Below are 16,717 nucleotides of genomic sequence, written 5' to 3'. Positions count from 1 at the left end.
CTTTCCTCCAAAACTGCCTATAAAATACGCCGTAACATATAATAACTATTGCTGTGTATCCTTAGATCTCAAAAAAGGCTTCTTGAGAAGGCTTTGGGTCTTAATCTAACTCATGTAAACATAGCTATGAGATCTGTCAGCCACTCTTTTCAGTAGATTTCAATTAAAACTCTTAGCCCTGTGCAAGGGCCTAAAGACGTAGAGAAGGAGAAAACTCAAAATGATGAAGTCTTTGTTGTAAATAAGAAATTGCCAACTAATAAAATTCTAACAATCTTCATTTTAAGACTGCACTCACACCTCCTACCAGCACTCTCATTTTGATTTGGAATTGATCTAAATCTTGTGGAAACAGTATTAAAATATATTGGAAGCTGGGCACAGTGGCTCACACCTGTAATCTCAGCAATTTGGGAGGCCAAGGCAAGAGGATCACTTGAGGCCAGGAGTTCAAGACCAGCCTGGACAACATAGTTAGACCTCGTCTCTACAAAAACCAAGCAACATTTCGATGTGATAGCACACGCCTATAGTCCCAGCTACTCGGGAGGCTGAGGTGGAAAGATGATCACATGAGCCCAAAAAGCTGCAGTTAGCCATGATTGTGCCACTGTACTCTAGCCTGGGTAGATATTGGAATTTATTCTAAAGACAGAATCAGAGAGGTGAAAAAGTCTTACAGATAAGGATGCTCAATACATAATTTATAATTATAGGTTCTTAATAGGAATTTAACATCATCAATGTCCAATAGGCAATTGGATAAATTATAATATATCTGTACAAAATAACTCTAGAGCCGCTAAATAGCGTCTGTTTGAAAAACAGATACGGATATGACAAAATGCTCACAGTATAGTATGTGGGAAAGCACGTTGCTCAACAGTCCACACAGTACATCCCCTACTTTTTTTTTAAGGATGCATGTGCATAGAAAATAGAAGAATAAATCCAGAGTTGTTAAAAGTAGTTACTTCTGCTAAGATTACAGGTATATACTATTATACTTTGCATTATTCTACAGTTATTTATTACTTTTATAATTAAAAATTCCTATTAAAAAGCAGAAGAGCTGAGAGTGGTTTCTTTGTATACACTTACTCAACAAAAAACACTTGTCCATTCTCATCAGTTTCTTGTTCCCATCCATATGGCAAATCTGAAACACAAGAAAGACAGGTCGACAGGTGCCGGGGCGAAGTGAAGATGGTCCCCGGGTCAGGAAGGGGAGGAGCTCTCCCGGCCCCCACCCCCCAAGCCTGTCCCTCCCACCCACCAGTTGTCACTTCAACTGGATTTGGTCACATGTTCCAATTGTGGCAGCTGCAGAAGGCCCCTGATCCCACCTGGGCTCCACTTTTTTGCCTCCTGCTTTGAAGAAAACCTATTTTATTCCTGATCACTCTATGAACCTTACTGGTTGTGTCAATCAATGGGAATTCTCCCTTGAATGAGCTCACATAATGTATATGTAGAGCAGGCACCCAACGTCATTCATACACTGACTTGTGATGCCTTGTATGGTATTAGAGGGCAGTGCCATTTTTTTTCATGGGCACAGGTTAACTCTTCAACTAGACTCTAAACCTATTAAGGGCTCGAACCTTCTCCTACTTTTTTTTTTGAGACGGGGTCGCATTATGCTGTCCAGGCCCATCTTGGATTCTTGGGGGCAGGTGATCCTCCCACCTCTGCTGCCCAAAGTGCTGGGATCACAGGCACAAGCCACCAGGCCTGGCCCCCTCTTATACTTCCATTCTGTGCATCACACCCTAGCTCAGAATCACCTAGAAGTCATGATGATCTTTACGAAATTCCCAAAATATTTATATATTTACTTCCAAGATAGAGCCAAGAGCAATGTATACCCAACCGCAACTATAGGAAAACATCATAAACTGTGAATCAAAGGCCTCGATTATTTTGATACTTTGTGTTTTTTGATGTTGTTGTTGCTATTTTTGAGACTGCATCTCGCTGTCACCCAGGCTGGAGTGCAGTGGTGTGATCTTGGCTCACTGCAACCTCCACCTCCTGGGTTCAAGAACTTCTCGTGCCTCAGCCTCCAAAGTAGCTGGAATTACAGGCACGCACCCCCAGGCCTGGCTAATTTTCATATTCTCAGAAGAGACAAGGTTTCAACATGTTGGCCAGGCTGGTCTCGAACTCCTGACATCAAGCGATCTGCCCACCTCGGCCTCCCAATGCGGCAGGATTACAGGCATGAGCCACCGTGTCCGGCCATTTTGATCCTTTAACACCAGTAAGAAACCAGGAGGCAGAGGTTGCGGTGAGCCGAGATCGCGCCATTGCACTCCAGCCTGGGTAACAAGAGCGAAACGCCGTCTCAAAAAAAAAAAAAAAGAAATCATCCTCAGTCTATGCTACAATGTCATCATCGTCTTCTGCCAAATCAGGTAAGCTCCTCAGAGTAAGAGTCTGGTTCTCTACCAGAGAGCCCTCCCAGAGACACAATAACCTGTCACCTCTCTGCCTGTGACATTTTCCCCATCTACTTAATGCTTTAATCCAATATCCTTTGACAGCAACATACAAACCTCCTGCCACTCGTTTTCTTTTTCCAGTTTTTGGATGTTCCCACTGAGTCTTCTCCTCGGTGTGACTGTTAAGAACAAAAAATCCACAGTAATAAATAAAAATGAACTCTTCTAGAAAGTCATCAATTGTATTAAATTTTTTCTCTCCCAGATAATACTCTCTCAAGAGTAGTATTCAGAGAAGGATATGTGCAGAATACAAATGTCACTGTTTGCATCAGGTCAGATTCCCCAGGTCAGAAGCAGCAGCAGTCCTGTGGAAACTCCCAACAGCCTGCCTTTAGAAGCCAGGTGTAAGGAGGAAGTGCAGGAAAGAGGAGAAAGAGGACTATGATCCCTAAAGACGGGGGTCTTTAGGAAGCTGGCTGAATCACTCAAAATATCTGGAGGCATTTTGCTTGGTATTTGTTTTAATTTAATTCTAATAATTTATATAATCTCTTAAATGTTTACTTATTTATTTGTATTTCTTTTTAAAGAATCAGGGTCTTACTATGTTGTCCAGGCTGGAATGGAACTCCTGGACTCAAATGATCCTCCTATATCACCCTCTTGAGTGGCTGGGACTAGAAGCACATGCTACCTTGCCCAGCTAAAATGTTCTTTTTTTGTTTTATAGATATATAGATATATCTATATATATATTATTGTACTTTAGGTTCTGGGGTACATGTGCAGAACATGCAGGATTGTTGCAGAGGTACATACATGGCAATGTGGTTTGCTGCCTCCACCCCCCTCACCTATATCTGGCATTTCTCCCCAAGTTATCCCTCCCCAACCTCCCTACCCACTCCTGTCCCTCCCTTATTCCCCCCAACAGACCCCAGGGTGTGATGCTCCTCTCCCTGTGTCCATGCGTTCTCATTGTTCAATACCCACCTATGAGTGAGAACATGCGGTGTTTGATTTTCTGTTCTTGTGTCAGTTTGCTGAGAATGATGGTCTCCAGTAAGTCAGCCCCATAGGTCACCTAGCTGTGTGCTGTGCACCTGTGGTCAAGTGACCCAACTCCTTCATCTCCATTCCCTTCTCTGCAAAATGGAAATGATTCTAGCACTGATTGTGGGGTCTGCAATAAGAATATTGCATATCCAGTGTTTCACATGGCGCCTGGCATACGAAAAGCTCTGGGAAATGTAAGCTATTATTTTGAACAAATCAGTTACACAAACTAGCCTGATTATTGTATCAAACTTAACATTTCATCTCAGACCACCACCCAAAGTTGTAATTAAAACAGTAGGCCAATAACTAGAAACACCTGTCACCAGGTAATAAGGTATCCAGGAAAACATACAATTATTTCATCAGGGAAAGAGCCAGGTGCTCCAGAGGCACTGGAAGGGTAGGCTGGGTTTCCTAAAAGTTTATCTACTCACGCAAAAACAGAAAGTTACATTACTTAATCAGCAACATCTAGATGATAAGACATGAACATTCTTTCCCTATCAATTATTTTAAAGCAAATAAATAGACCAGGCACAGTGGCTCATGTCTGCAATCCTAGCACTTTGGGAGGCCAAAGCGGGCAGATCATGAGGTCAAGAGATCGAGACCATCCTGACCAATATGGTGAAACCCCATCTCTACTGAAAATACAAAAATCAGCTGGGCGTGGTGGCACATGCTTGTAATCCCAGCTACTCTGGATGCTGAGGTATCCAGAGGAGAGTTGCTGGAACCCAGGAAGCAGAGGCTGGCTGCAGTGAGCCGAGATCGTGCCACTGCACTCCAGCCTGGGCGACAGAGTGAGACTCTGTCTAAAAAAAAAAAAGAGAAATACAGAGAGCATGAATTTTCTAAAAAATCTGACAACCTGCAAGCAGGGTCTTTTCATGAATTGCTGGATTCTGATCTGGTTGTCAGACAAAGTCTCCGCACCTGGGTCTCTGTCATGGTGCAGGTATGAATGCCTGGCTCAGGACACAGAAGACCAGAACCTCCCATGCTAGCTGTGCCCAGACAGTCTCCTCAGCACTACTGCCATCTCACCGAGCTGCTGAAAAGGCGAGACACATGACACCTGTGACACTGCCTGGAGAACGATTAAATCCTTGTACCAGCTTAGATATCAGCAGCAAAGACAAACTCCTACTTTGTACGTCAACCACCATCCAATATCACTTGCAAAAAAAGCAGCTCTCTCTGGTAAGGGTAACCCACTCTCCGCTGGCACAGTGGGAGTACTGGTATATCAACTCCTGCTTTTCCTCACAATGGAAGGGAACGGCAATCAGATAAACCAAGCTGGCAATAACAAGACAGCTTCCTGCCCCTTTCAGGGCTGTGTCTCATGCTCCTTCAAGAAAGTTAAGAGATGGAGCTGCATTTTCCTTGCCTGACATTCAAAGCAGTCTTCATCTCAGCCAAGTACAGTGGCTCATGCCTGTAATCCGAGCACTTTAAGAGGCCGAGGAGGGCAGATCACGTGGGGTCAGGAGTTCGAGACCAGCCTGGCCAAAATGGTGAAACCCCGTCTCTAATAAAAATACAAAAATTAGCCAGGTGTGGCAGCAGGCACCTGTAATCCCAGCTTCTCGGGAGGCTGAGGCAGGAGACCCACTTGAACGTGGGAGGCAGAGGTTGCAGTGAGCAACGATCGTGCCATTGCACTCCAGCCTAGGAGGCAACAGCAAGACTTCGTCTCAAAAAAAAAGTAGTCTTCATCTCATAGGTACACATCAAATAAGCTTGAAGCCTGGCTCCAAAAATCTCTGCCCTCAAGAATCCATGAAGTGGCCAGGAGCTGTGGCTCACACCTGTAATCCTAGCACTCTGGGAGGCTGAAGCGGGCAGATCACTTGAGTCCAGGGATTCAAGACCACTCTGGCCAACATGGCAAAATCCCATCTCTACTAAAAATACAAAAATTGGACAGATGTGGTGGCACATGCCTGTAATCTCAGCTACTTGAGTGGCTGAGGCATGAGAATTTCCTGAACCTGGGAGGTTGAGGTTACAGTGAGACAAGATCACGCCACTGCACTCCAGTGTGGGTGACAGAGCAAGAGTCTGCCTCAAAAAAAAAAAAAAAAGAAATCCATGAAATGACCCTTAAAAGTGGAAGCTGAGCCCTGATGGCAAGGCATGCCAGTGCAGAAAGAGCCTCCTGGCCCTTCATAGGTGAAGCTGGGCCCTGACACACCCAGCCTCATGCCTGGCCCACAGCAGGTGCACAAATGTAAACACAGAATGAATGCTTTCCAGAGGAGTTACAAAACTCACTCAGAACATTTTCTATCTATTCAGAAAGACATTTGAAAACCAAAACAAACTCTGTCAACCTATGTTCTTGACTTTCACAGAACATGCCTAGACCAGAGTTTCTTTATTTTCTGACATGGAGTCTCGCTCTGTCAACCAGCTGGAGTGCAGTGGTGCAATCTCGGCTCACTGCAACCCCCGCCTCCAGGTTCAAGTGATTGTCCTGCCTCAGCCTCCCAAGTAGCTGGGACTACAGGCGTCTGCTACCACGCCTGGCTAATTTTTGTATTTTTAGTAGGGACAGGGTTTCACCATATTGGCCAAGCTGGTCTTGAACTCCTGAACTTGTGATCCACCCACCTCGGCCTCCCAAAGCACTGGTTGCAGGGATTACAGGCATGAGCCACTGCACCCAGCCCTAAACCAGGGTTTCTTATCCTCACTGCTAGTGGCACTTGGAGTTGGATCATTCTTTGTTTGTTTTTTTGAGACAGAGTCTCGCTCTGTCCCCCAGGCTGGAGTGCAGTGGTTCAATCTCAGCTCATTGCAACCTCTGCCTCCAGGGTTCAAGCTATTCTCCTGCCTCAGCCTCCTGAGTAGCTGGGATTACAGGTGCCTGCCACCATGCCTGGCTAATTTTCTTGTTTTTTGTAGAGACAGGGTTTCACCATGTTGTCCAGGCAGGTCTCGAACTCCTGACTTCAAGTGATCCACCTGCCTCGGCCTCCCAGATTACAGGCATGAGTCACCACGACCGGCCTGAATCAGTCTTTGTTGTGGGGCTGTTGTGGGCATCACTGGCCTGTGCCCACTAGATACCAATACCCCAGTCCCACAGTTGTGGCCACAGAAAGCATCTCCAGACGTTACCAACTGTCCCCTGCAGAACACAACCATCCCTGGGGAAGAACCCGAAACCAGCTGAAGTGCAGAGAGTAACCTGGTCGTTAGGATTCTAGAGCCCAACTGCCCAAGTTTGCTGCGTCTCCCATGTGCCAGCTGCCCTGCCCTTGAATAAGTCATTTTATCCCCTGTGCCTCAATTTCCTCACCAGTTAAGATGGGGACAAGCAACAGTACTTACTTCTTGGGTTACAGAGGACCGAGTGAGTTAACATGGGAAGAACCAAGAACAGTGGATTTCAATAGAAGATTTTAAATAAATATAAAAATTAATTAAAAGGTGTTCTTTTTAATTATAATCTTAAATGACTTTTTAATGAAGAGAAAATTAGAACACATGTCAACTAAGTGTTCTCTTATTCTCTTTTAAATAGAAGCTGTCTTTTATGTTTTATTCTTTCAATAAGCTTGTCATTTAAAATGATAATTAATAGTAATCTAAACTTAAACCAAAGGATTCAAAATTAAATGGACACCATATTACGTGAATACCACACTTACGAATGGGGTGTTTTCTTTCTTTTTTTTAGACAGGGTCTTGTTAGGTGACTCAGGCTAGAGTACAGTGGTTCAGTCATAGCTCACTGCAGCCTCGAACTCCTGGACTCAAGCTATCCTACCTTGGTTTGCCACCATGCCCAGTCTATGGGTGGGTGGGTGTGTGCGCGTGCAGGCATGCGTGTTCTGAGCACGGTGTAAGTTAGCAGAGAGAACCAGAGCTGACGGTGAGGATGGCCAGCCCCATGGACGCTGGAGCCACTGAGGACTCTGAATGCCCAAAGGCCTGAGCTTCCTAAGAAAAGGGGGACAGGGGAGGGTAGACAAGGACGGCTTGGACCCTGAGACCTCATCCCTCAGTCCCCATCTCCCATGAAGCAGCTGCAGAGACTCTTAGGGGAGAAGGAGACAAGAAAGGCCCACCGGCCCTCTCGGGGTCCCTGTCTCCCCTGAAACTGTCCCTGGGAGCCCAGCCTGGTGGGCTTTGGAGCTCCAAGACACATGTGCCTTTGAGGCCTACAAGTGTACCACGAGCACAGGGGCAAGCAGGAGAGGCCCACAGCACCCACTCAAGACAGGGCTTCCACCAGACCCCAAGGTGTCAGTGGGAGCTCCAGCCTCTATCCCTGGGGAGACCATATGGAAAAAGAAATGACTCAAAGAGTGGCCCCCTAGAAAGCACACCTGCAAAGTTTCCCAAACCCCAAGAGAAAAACAAGCGTCACTTCCAGAGTCAGAAATGAAAAGGGGTTGGAGCCAGCATAAACATTTACAAAGAAAAGAAAATAAAAGAAGGGCCAGGACGCTCACAGTCAGAAGAGATCAAGGGAATGTGGGGTTCAGATGGATCAGAGGCCTCCTGACACCCAAAGAACTCCAGCTTTTCAGCCTGGACACCCTGAGAACTGAGGGCTGGCAGGGATGGCCAGAAGGTCCAGAGAGATGAGTCCTCCAGCTGGGAGCCAGCCAAGCCCAGGCATCTCAGGTGGTGTAAACACTACAGAGCTAATGCTGATAATACAGAGCTAACGCACCAAGGTGCAGGGCTGATACCTTGGTGATGGGTTGAGAAGTGCAGCAAGCCGCCATGGCACGTTTATCCGTGTAACAAACCTGCACGTCCGGCACGTGTATCCCAGAATTTTAAATTATAAAAACAAACCGTGGAGCCAGAGAGGCCAGCTGGAGACATAAGACACTGGTTGGGCGGCTGGAGGAAGGGCTTTTGGAAACCATGTACGTGCCGAGTCCCCTGGCCATGGGCCACTCATGAAGAAAGCAGACGGGAGAAAGGCCACGCAGCATGACGGCAGGCACAGGGGCACGCAGGGCGCACGGTAGCAAGGGAGCCCCATGGCCCTAGCGCCAGGCTCCAGGACAAGCCTGCAGGGAAGCAGAAGCGCCTCTGGGTCTGAGTGACAAAGGAAGAGACACGTCACAGAGCCGGAGGCAGAGGTGGGCTCAGGAAGCCAGGAGCAGGTCACCTGCATCTTGGTACTCTGGGCCCAGTGCGCCATCCACCCATAGAAGCCCGTGGCTGACCTTCTCTGGATGATTATTTACTCATCCCTCCCGTGTGGGTTCATCTTACAGCTTCCAGTGGTAAGCACTGGGGACACGCAGGTGGACAAGCTACCCTCATGGAGTTTGCAGTCTGGGTGAGGGAAACAGAGCCAACAACGAGGAGGACGAGCCAAGGCTAAGCGCAAAGCAGCAGAGAAATCAGGTGACAGGTAGAAGGTAGAGGGGACAGCCACAGTCAGGAAGATCTCTTGCACAGTGACACGTAAGCTTATCTCTGAAAGATGAAAAGGAGCCCTTCCCCCACAGATGGACAGGTGAGAGGGACAGCAAGTGCCCGCTCAGGAGCCGGCCTTGACCCCTGCGGCGGTTAATGGTTCTCTGCTGCTGCTGGAAATGTCCCTGTCATTCTCCAGAGCCAGAAATCCTCCCTGCAGTCACAAGCCTAATGCCACTCTGGCTCTGTCAACAAAGGCCAAGCTTCTCAGCAAGGCAGAGAACTCCGGTAACTGGGTCCTTCCTTCCCTGCCTCAACCTTCACATTCCTGGACCTCACAAAGATCACAAGTCCAGCTGGGGGCGGCAGCTCACACCTGTAATCCCAGCACTTTGGGAAGGCAAGGTGGGGAGATCATGAGGTCAAGAGATGGAGACCATTCTGGCCAACATGGTGAAACCATCTCTACTAAGAAACAAAAAGTAGCTGGGCATGGTGGTACGTGCCTGTAGTTCCAGCTACTTGGGAGGCTGAGGCAGGAGAATCGCTTAAAAGCGGAGGTTGTAGTGAGTCGAGATCACGCCAGTCTGGTGACAGAGCTAGACTCTATCTCAAAAAATAAAACAAACAAACAAACAAAATCACAGGTCCCTGTACAGGCCATGCTGGGGGTCTCTCCTCTCACTGTTCCCTCTGCCTGGACTGCCCTCCTGTCCCCCCCCAACTTCTACCTGTACTCAAAACACTGCTCTGGGCTTGGAGCCAAGCCTCATGCCTATGATTTCACAGCTTTGGGAGGAAGGCTTCAGTCCACAAGTTCAAACCAGCCTCGGCAACATAGTGAGACCCCATCTCTACAAAACAGGTAATAATTAGCTGGGCGTGGTGGCATACACCTGTGGTCCTGGAGACTCGAGAGGCTGAGGGAAGAGGATCGCTTGAGCCCAGGAAGTCAAGGTTACTGTGACCATGTCACTATACTTCCTAACGTTCCCACCAACTACCCACACACACCTCATGCCAGACACATTGCTTCCTGGGACACACACTGTGTGGGGATCCCCCCTACATGTCAGTGTGCCCTATAAGATTGGGTGCCAAGGATGACAACTGGCTCTTACTTGCCTTGGTATAACCAGTGCCAGCAAAAGGCCCGGCACATAACACCCTTGTGTGTCGTGAGTGAACTCATCAGAGCTTTACTGTTTTTCTTCTGCCTTGCCACCAAAGGTAGTAGCGGTTCACATTCTTGCACAGATTAGAATGTCCTGGAAGGGAAGAGTTTTACAACCTACCAAGGGAGAGGGGAGGGCACAAACCAATTAAATCAGAAATTCTGGGCCGGCGCAGTGGGTCACGCCTGTAATCCCAACACTTTGGGAAGCCGAGGTGGGCAGATCACTTGAGACCAGGGGTTTGAGACCAGCCTGGCCCACATGGTGAAACCCCGTCTCTACTAAAAACACAAAAATTAACCAGGCGCGGTGGCAGCTGCCTGTCATCCTAGCTACTTGGGAGGCTGAGCCACAAGGATCACTCGAACTCAGCATGCAGAGGTTGCAGTGAGCCAAGATCGCACCACTGCACTCCAGTCTGGGAGACCGAGCAAGACTCTGCCTCAAAAAAGAAAAACCCCTCTGGGAGCGGGGCCCAGGTGCTGAAAATCAGATTTACACCCATGTTTCTGAAAACCAAGTGATATTCCACCTTACCTGAAAAGCTTAACAGACATTCTCCCAAAGTTGAGAGTCGGCTACTATAGGTTCTATGGAGACCCAAAACGTGTACTTAGGACACTCCCCTTGTGATTCTAAGGTGCTGCTGTCAAGAGGCACTGTCATAGCTGAAGAGCAACCAGGACAGTTAAGGGACAGAGTGCCTACTAGACACGGTGCTATGTGCTTTATGCACAGTGCCTGAACTGACCCTCATATCAACCCATTTTACAGGTGAGAAAATTAAGATTCAACGTCCTTTCAATGGCCGAAGGTCACACAGTTAAAGACAAAGGCTCTCTGGGGTTCCCAAAACTTTCCCAGGAAACGGTAGTGAAACTATGTAGGACTTCTGCTAAAAAACACACCTGTAATCTCAATTCTGGAGGCTGAGGCAGGCGAACTGCTTGAGCCCAAGAGTTCGAGACCAGCCTGGGCAAGAAGGTGCGACCCTAGTCTCTACAAAAAAAGTTTAAAAATTAGCTGGGCATGGGGGTAGCGCACGCCTGTAGTCCCAGCCACTCAGGAGGCTGAGATGAGAGGATTGCCTGAACCGATGCTGCAGTGGGCCGTGATGGCACCACTGCACTCCAGCCTGGGTGACACAGCGATACTTGTCTGGAGAAAACAAAACAAAACTCCTAGTCATGCAACCCAGAGCCTGAAGGAGAAAGCTGAGTACGTGCACTTTAAACGTCTTTATTTTTTGGCGGTGATGAGGCCACTTTGCCCTCGCCGCTCCGCGCAGGGCTGCCTCCTGAACAGCAGAGGGCGCGCCGGGATGCCACCAGGTGACCCCCACTGGACCCGAGGCCCATAAAGACCCTGGACCCTTTCCCCTAAGCAGCTTAACAGTCATTTCCACTCTGCACCGCACTCGCTGCGCTGGAGCGCGCGCCCTCCCCGCGCAGGTGGTGTCCGAGGCCAGTGCAGGGTCCCAGGTGCGTCCCCGGCCCCACTGCAGCCCCCTTACTTGGCGTAGTAAACCCAGCCGTCCTTGGTGGTTCTCTCCTCCCAACCCGGGGGCAGCTCGTCCTCACTGTCCGTGTCATCCAGTCCCGCGTAGCGCAGCGCTGCCATGGCAGACGGAGGAGGCACCTGACCCGCTCGCTCGCTCGCTCGCTGCTGAGTCCGGTAGCCCAGGAACTCACTCCGACTCCAAACGAGCGCCACGCGCGTCGGGTCTCCACCACTCACGCCTGCGCACTGCGCCCTCCGGGGACCACTCCGCCGACCACGAAGCTAAACTCCAGTTTCCGCAGTATCCCGGCTGCAGGCGTCAAAGGGGCTGGGCCTGGAGAGCAAGGCGGTGAAAGCGCCTAAGAGGTCGCGCTGCCGCCGGGCTGGACAGTAAAGCCGGAGAGTGCTCCGATATGGAACGGAGCCTCGTCAACCTCCCAGCCGCAGGGAAGGGGCGTGCGCAGCTAGTTTCAGGACTCCGCCCGTTGCTGGGCGACCCGTAATCACTTCCTCGTTGTTCTAGCCAATCCCGCAGGAGCCCGGCAGTTGGGCATCGTGGGAAATGTAGTCCAGGCGGCGCCTGGTTGGAAAGCGCCGCCCATGCTGGTGTCCTGGGCTTCTGTCTCTCTTTGCCTTGGGGCCTCGTGAAAGTTCATGATCACAAACCTTCCAGAGCTTGCTAGCATTGGTGCTGATTCACAAACTTTGTTTTGCATATGAACACAATGTTATTTAACCTGGTGAACTTAAAAATGCTGATTCCTGATTTCCTGGTTTTAAAGAAGTTTCTTCCAGCCAAAACACAGTGTTGTTGATAAGACACTGACGTTAACAGAGCGCTTAACGTGGGGTCCAGGCCGGAAATGCAGAGACATATCATGTTCCTGACACCTTTGTGTAGTGGGCACAACTCAGAAAGGGGAGCTAGGACGGACTCAGTGGCTCTCGCCTGTAATTCAAACACATTAGGAGGCTGAGGCAGGAGGATCACTTCAGGCCAGGAGTTTGAGAACAGCCCGGGCAACACAGCAAGACCCCCGTCTCTACCAAAATAAAAAAATTAATTAATTTGCTAGGCATGGTGGCACATGTCTATAGTCCCAGTTACTCAGTGAGGCTAAGGTCAGAGATCGCTTGAGCCCAAGAAATGGAGGCTGCAGTGAGCCATGATCGGGCCACTCCAGCATGGGAGACAGAGAGAGATCCGGTCTTTTAAAAACTGCCTCACCTTTAGAGAATTTCCTCTAGTAAGTCTGCAATGGGTCCAGAATCTGCATTAAAAAGAAAAAAGAAAAGAAAAGAAAAGGTAGCTAACTACATGAGAAGGCACAGGAAGAGAGGAGAAGCAGGGGTCTCCTGGCCGTTGAGATCCTGTCACTGCATTACAGTTATTTACTCATCTGTGTAGTCCCCACGAAACTGACAAACCACACCTGGGCCTTCTTTCTATTGCCATCACTTGGTAAAATGCTTCAACCTACAAATTTATTAAATGAACAAATGAATGAATGATGTGATTCCTTAGGTTTGGTTCTCTGTGAATCAATCTAATTAAAAACCAAATTCTGGCCAGGCACAGTGGCTCACGCCTGTAATCCAAGAACTTTGGGAGGCCAAGGCAGGTGGATCATTAGGTAAAAAGATTGAGACCATCCCAGCCAATATGGTGAAAACCTGACTCTATTAAAAACACAAAAGTTAGCCTGGCATGGTGGCATGCTTCTGTAGTCCCAGGTACTCAGGAGGCTGACACAGGAGAATCTCTTGAACCCAGGAGGCAGAGGTTGCAGTGAGCCAAAGTTGCACCATTGCACTACAGCCTGGGCAACAAGAGTAAACTCCGTCTCAAAAAAGAAATCAATATTTACAAAGTAGACTCAAGTCTCTTGGACCACCAGTACGAATCCCATAAAAGTTCTGTATCGAAAAACCTCAAATGTGTCTTCAACTTGGCCCTGCCTAAGAAGTTTTCCAGAACATTCCCTCTTTGGCGCTTGCTCCCCAGCCATATGTTGCAGGGAAATTTACTGACCATGATTTCTCTGGCCTAGGTCCCAGAGAATGCAAGCCTCTATCAGAATAATTACATATATTTGATTCCGCTGAGACAGCAAAAGTATTAAAATGAAAAGACGAAATTTAAAAAGTATATATTTTAATGGGCAGTGTGTGGAAGGCGCAGCCGCTTTTTGTCTTCAAGTACTCAAATTGATGATTACTTAGGATTCCTGCTCTGGATACTCTTTACAGGAGATACTTGCATTTCTGTACTTGACCAACCAAAAACAAGATTAACAAAGCACTGTTTAGTTTCAACAGTCCTGCATACGATTTTTGAACCTATCATAAGATTTTTTCAAATCCACCTGTGTTTAAACCTGCTACCATTGGATTGGGTGTGGTGGCTCACAACTATAATCCCAGCACTATGGGAGGCTGAGGCAGGAGAATTGCTTGAGCCCAGAAGTTCATGACCAGCCTGAGCAACATAGTGAGACCTCCACTCCCACCCCCACCCCAATTCATCTCTACAAAAATTTAAAAGTTAGCCAGTGTCGTGGCACATGCCTGTACTGTGCTGGCGCATGCCTCCCCAACTACTGGGGAGGCTGAAGTGGGAGGATTACTAGAGCCTAGGAGTTCAAGGGTACAGTGAGCCATGGTTGCACCACTGCACTCCAGCCTGGTGACAGAGAGACATTCCGCGGCAAAAAAAAAAAAAAAGTTTGTTTTAAAAACCCCCACTAAAAAGTGGGCAAAGAACATGAACAGATGCTTCTCAAGACATATATGCAGCCAACAAACATGTGAAAGAAAACCTCAATATCACTGATCACTGAGAAATGCAAATCAAAACCAAATGAGATACCATCTCATGTCACACAGAAGGGCAATTATTAAAAAGTGAAAAAAAACCTGCAGATGCTGGCAAGATTGTGGAGGAAAAGGAACACTTTTACACCCTTTGTGGGAGTGTAAATTAGTTTAACCACTGAGGAAGACAGTGTGGCGATTCCTCAAAGACCTAGAGGCAGAAATACCATTTGACCCAGCAATTCTGTTACTGAGTATATACCCAAAGGAATATAAATCATTGTATTATAAAAATACATGAATGCATATGTTCATTTCAGCACTATTCACAATAACAAATACATAGAATTAACCTCATTGCCAATCGCTGATAGACTGGATAAAGAAAATGTGGTACATATACACCACAGAATACTATGCAGCTGGGAAAAGGAACAAGATTATGCCCTTTGCAGAGACATGGAAGCCGGAAGTCATTATCCTCAGCAACCTAACACAGGAACAGAAAACCAAACACCACATTGATATGGTTTGGCTGTGTCCCCACTCAAATCTCAACTTGAATTGTATCTCCCAGAATTCCCACTGAATCATGGGGGCTGGTCTTTCCCATGCTATTCTTGTGATAGTGAATAAGTCTCACGAGATCTGGTGGGTTTATCAGGGGTTTTCACTTTTGCTTCTTCCTCATTTTCTCTTGCCGCCACCAAGTAAGAAGTGTCTTTTGCCTCCTGCCATGATTCTGAGGCTTCCCCAGACATGTGGAACTGGAAGTCCCATTAAACCTCTTTTTCTTCCTAGTCTTGGGTATGTCTTTTTTTGGCAGCATGAAAACGGACTAATACACACATGTTCTCTAAGTGGGAGCTGAATGATGAGAACACATGGACACATAGAGGAGAATAACACACACTGGGGCCTGTCAGAAGGGGCATGTGGGGAGGGACAGCATCAGGAAGAATAGCTAATGGACTCCAGGCTTAATACCTGTGATGGGAAGATCGGTGTTAGCAAAACACCACGACACACATGGTTTTGTGAAAAAACCTGCAACCTACATAAGCAGAATATGTATAGAAAAAAGAATAAAAAAACAACAACAAGAAAAAACCCCCTGCACATCCTGCACATGCACCCCTGAACTTAAAAGTTGAAGATAAACAAAAGAATGGTTTGTATTTGAAAAGACAAATTAATCACATTATTAGCAAGGAGGTTTAAAAACAGCAATGTCTAGTTATGCAACTGCACACCAGAGGGCCCCATCCGCCCACGATTTTAAAGACTAAAGCACAGTAACTAACAAGGATTTTGACGTTTAAACTTTCTTTTCTTTTTGACTGATACTTCTGTGATAACTGACAATTTATTCACATAAGATCGATCCGTTTTTGCTGAACACAATTGGCGTTACCCAAAAGAAATATATGCAGGAGGTGCAAGGTTTTTGTTTGTTTGTTTAAGTTTTGTTTTGTTTGGAGACGGAGTCTCGCTCTGTCACCCAGGCTGGAGTGCAGTGGCACAATCTCGGCTCACTGCAACCTCCTCCTGCCGGGTTCAAGTGCACTCTGCCACGCCTGGCTAATTTTTTGTATTTTAGTAGAGTCGGAGTTTCATCGTGTTGCCCAGGCTGGTCTTGAACTCCTGAGCTCAGACACTTGACCTGCCTCGACCTCCCAAAGTGTTGGGATTACAGGTGTGAGCCACTGGGCCCGGACTAGGAGGCACAAATTTTAATGCATCATTCCTGGAGCCACATTTCATTAGTTGATTATCATTATCCTGAAGATGATCATTTCCCTCCCCTTTCAAACTCATCTTCACAAACACCCAGACAACTCTGCAAGCCCGATTTCACTTCAATTGCCATTCTTTGGGAAATTAAGCCTGATGTTTTGGTACTAAACTCAATGTGCTAACGAGATTTGGGAAGCATCCTGGCTCTTCTGATAATTTTCTCATTAGAAGATAACCAATAAGGTAGAATATTGAACAGCAGTCTCACGGAAAGCTCTCTTAATCAATGTATCCCTATTTAGGAGGGTGTGTTTGTATGTCATCTATTTATTCAAATACACAAATGAACAAAAATGCTATGTCTCTGATATATATAGAGAGAGACTCCTTATATCCAGAAATCACAGTGAATTAGCATAAGATCAGTAGTTAACCCAAAGAACTATGGAGTGAAGGTTCTAAGAGAAATTCAAACCAAGACCAGTTAGGTATGCAGAAACAGGGGAGAGTTCCCATGTTAGTTTCCTGTAATTTATCTTTCGAACCCAACTAATGTCACAAACCCTGTGACAGTGGCCAAATCCCTCA

General features: G+C 47.2%; 1 protein-coding gene across 22 annotated transcripts in view; it reads right to left on the bottom strand.

Moving 5' to 3' along the window:
* WWOX (WW domain containing oxidoreductase) overlaps positions 1-11,826 on the bottom strand; it is a 1,143,691-nt gene extending 1,131,865 nt beyond the window's left edge. For all 22 annotated transcript variants that reach the window (XR_013530205.1, XR_013530200.1, XR_013530201.1 and 19 more), the window contains exons 1-3: positions 11,592-11,826; positions 2,559-2,623; positions 1,102-1,159 (exon numbers count right to left, since the gene is read on the bottom strand). Coding sequence is in view for 9 of the 22 variants with exons in the window: in XM_002761188.7 (XP_002761234.5) it covers positions 1,102-1,159; positions 2,559-2,623; positions 11,592-11,698 (230 nt within the window). In the remaining 13 variants the exon portion in view is untranslated. The remainder of the gene's footprint in view (positions 1-1,101; positions 1,160-2,558; positions 2,624-11,591) is intronic.
* Positions 11,827-16,717: the final 4,891 nt, after the last annotated feature.

This window comes from Callithrix jacchus, chromosome 20 (assembly GCF_049354715.1).
Source record: "Callithrix jacchus isolate 240 chromosome 20, calJac240_pri, whole genome shotgun sequence".
In the NCBI taxonomy this organism is placed as follows: Eukaryota; Metazoa; Chordata; class Mammalia; order Primates; family Cebidae; genus Callithrix; species Callithrix jacchus.
The sequence above is the reverse complement of the archived record's forward strand: the minus strand, read 5'-3'. Positions and strand labels throughout refer to the sequence as shown.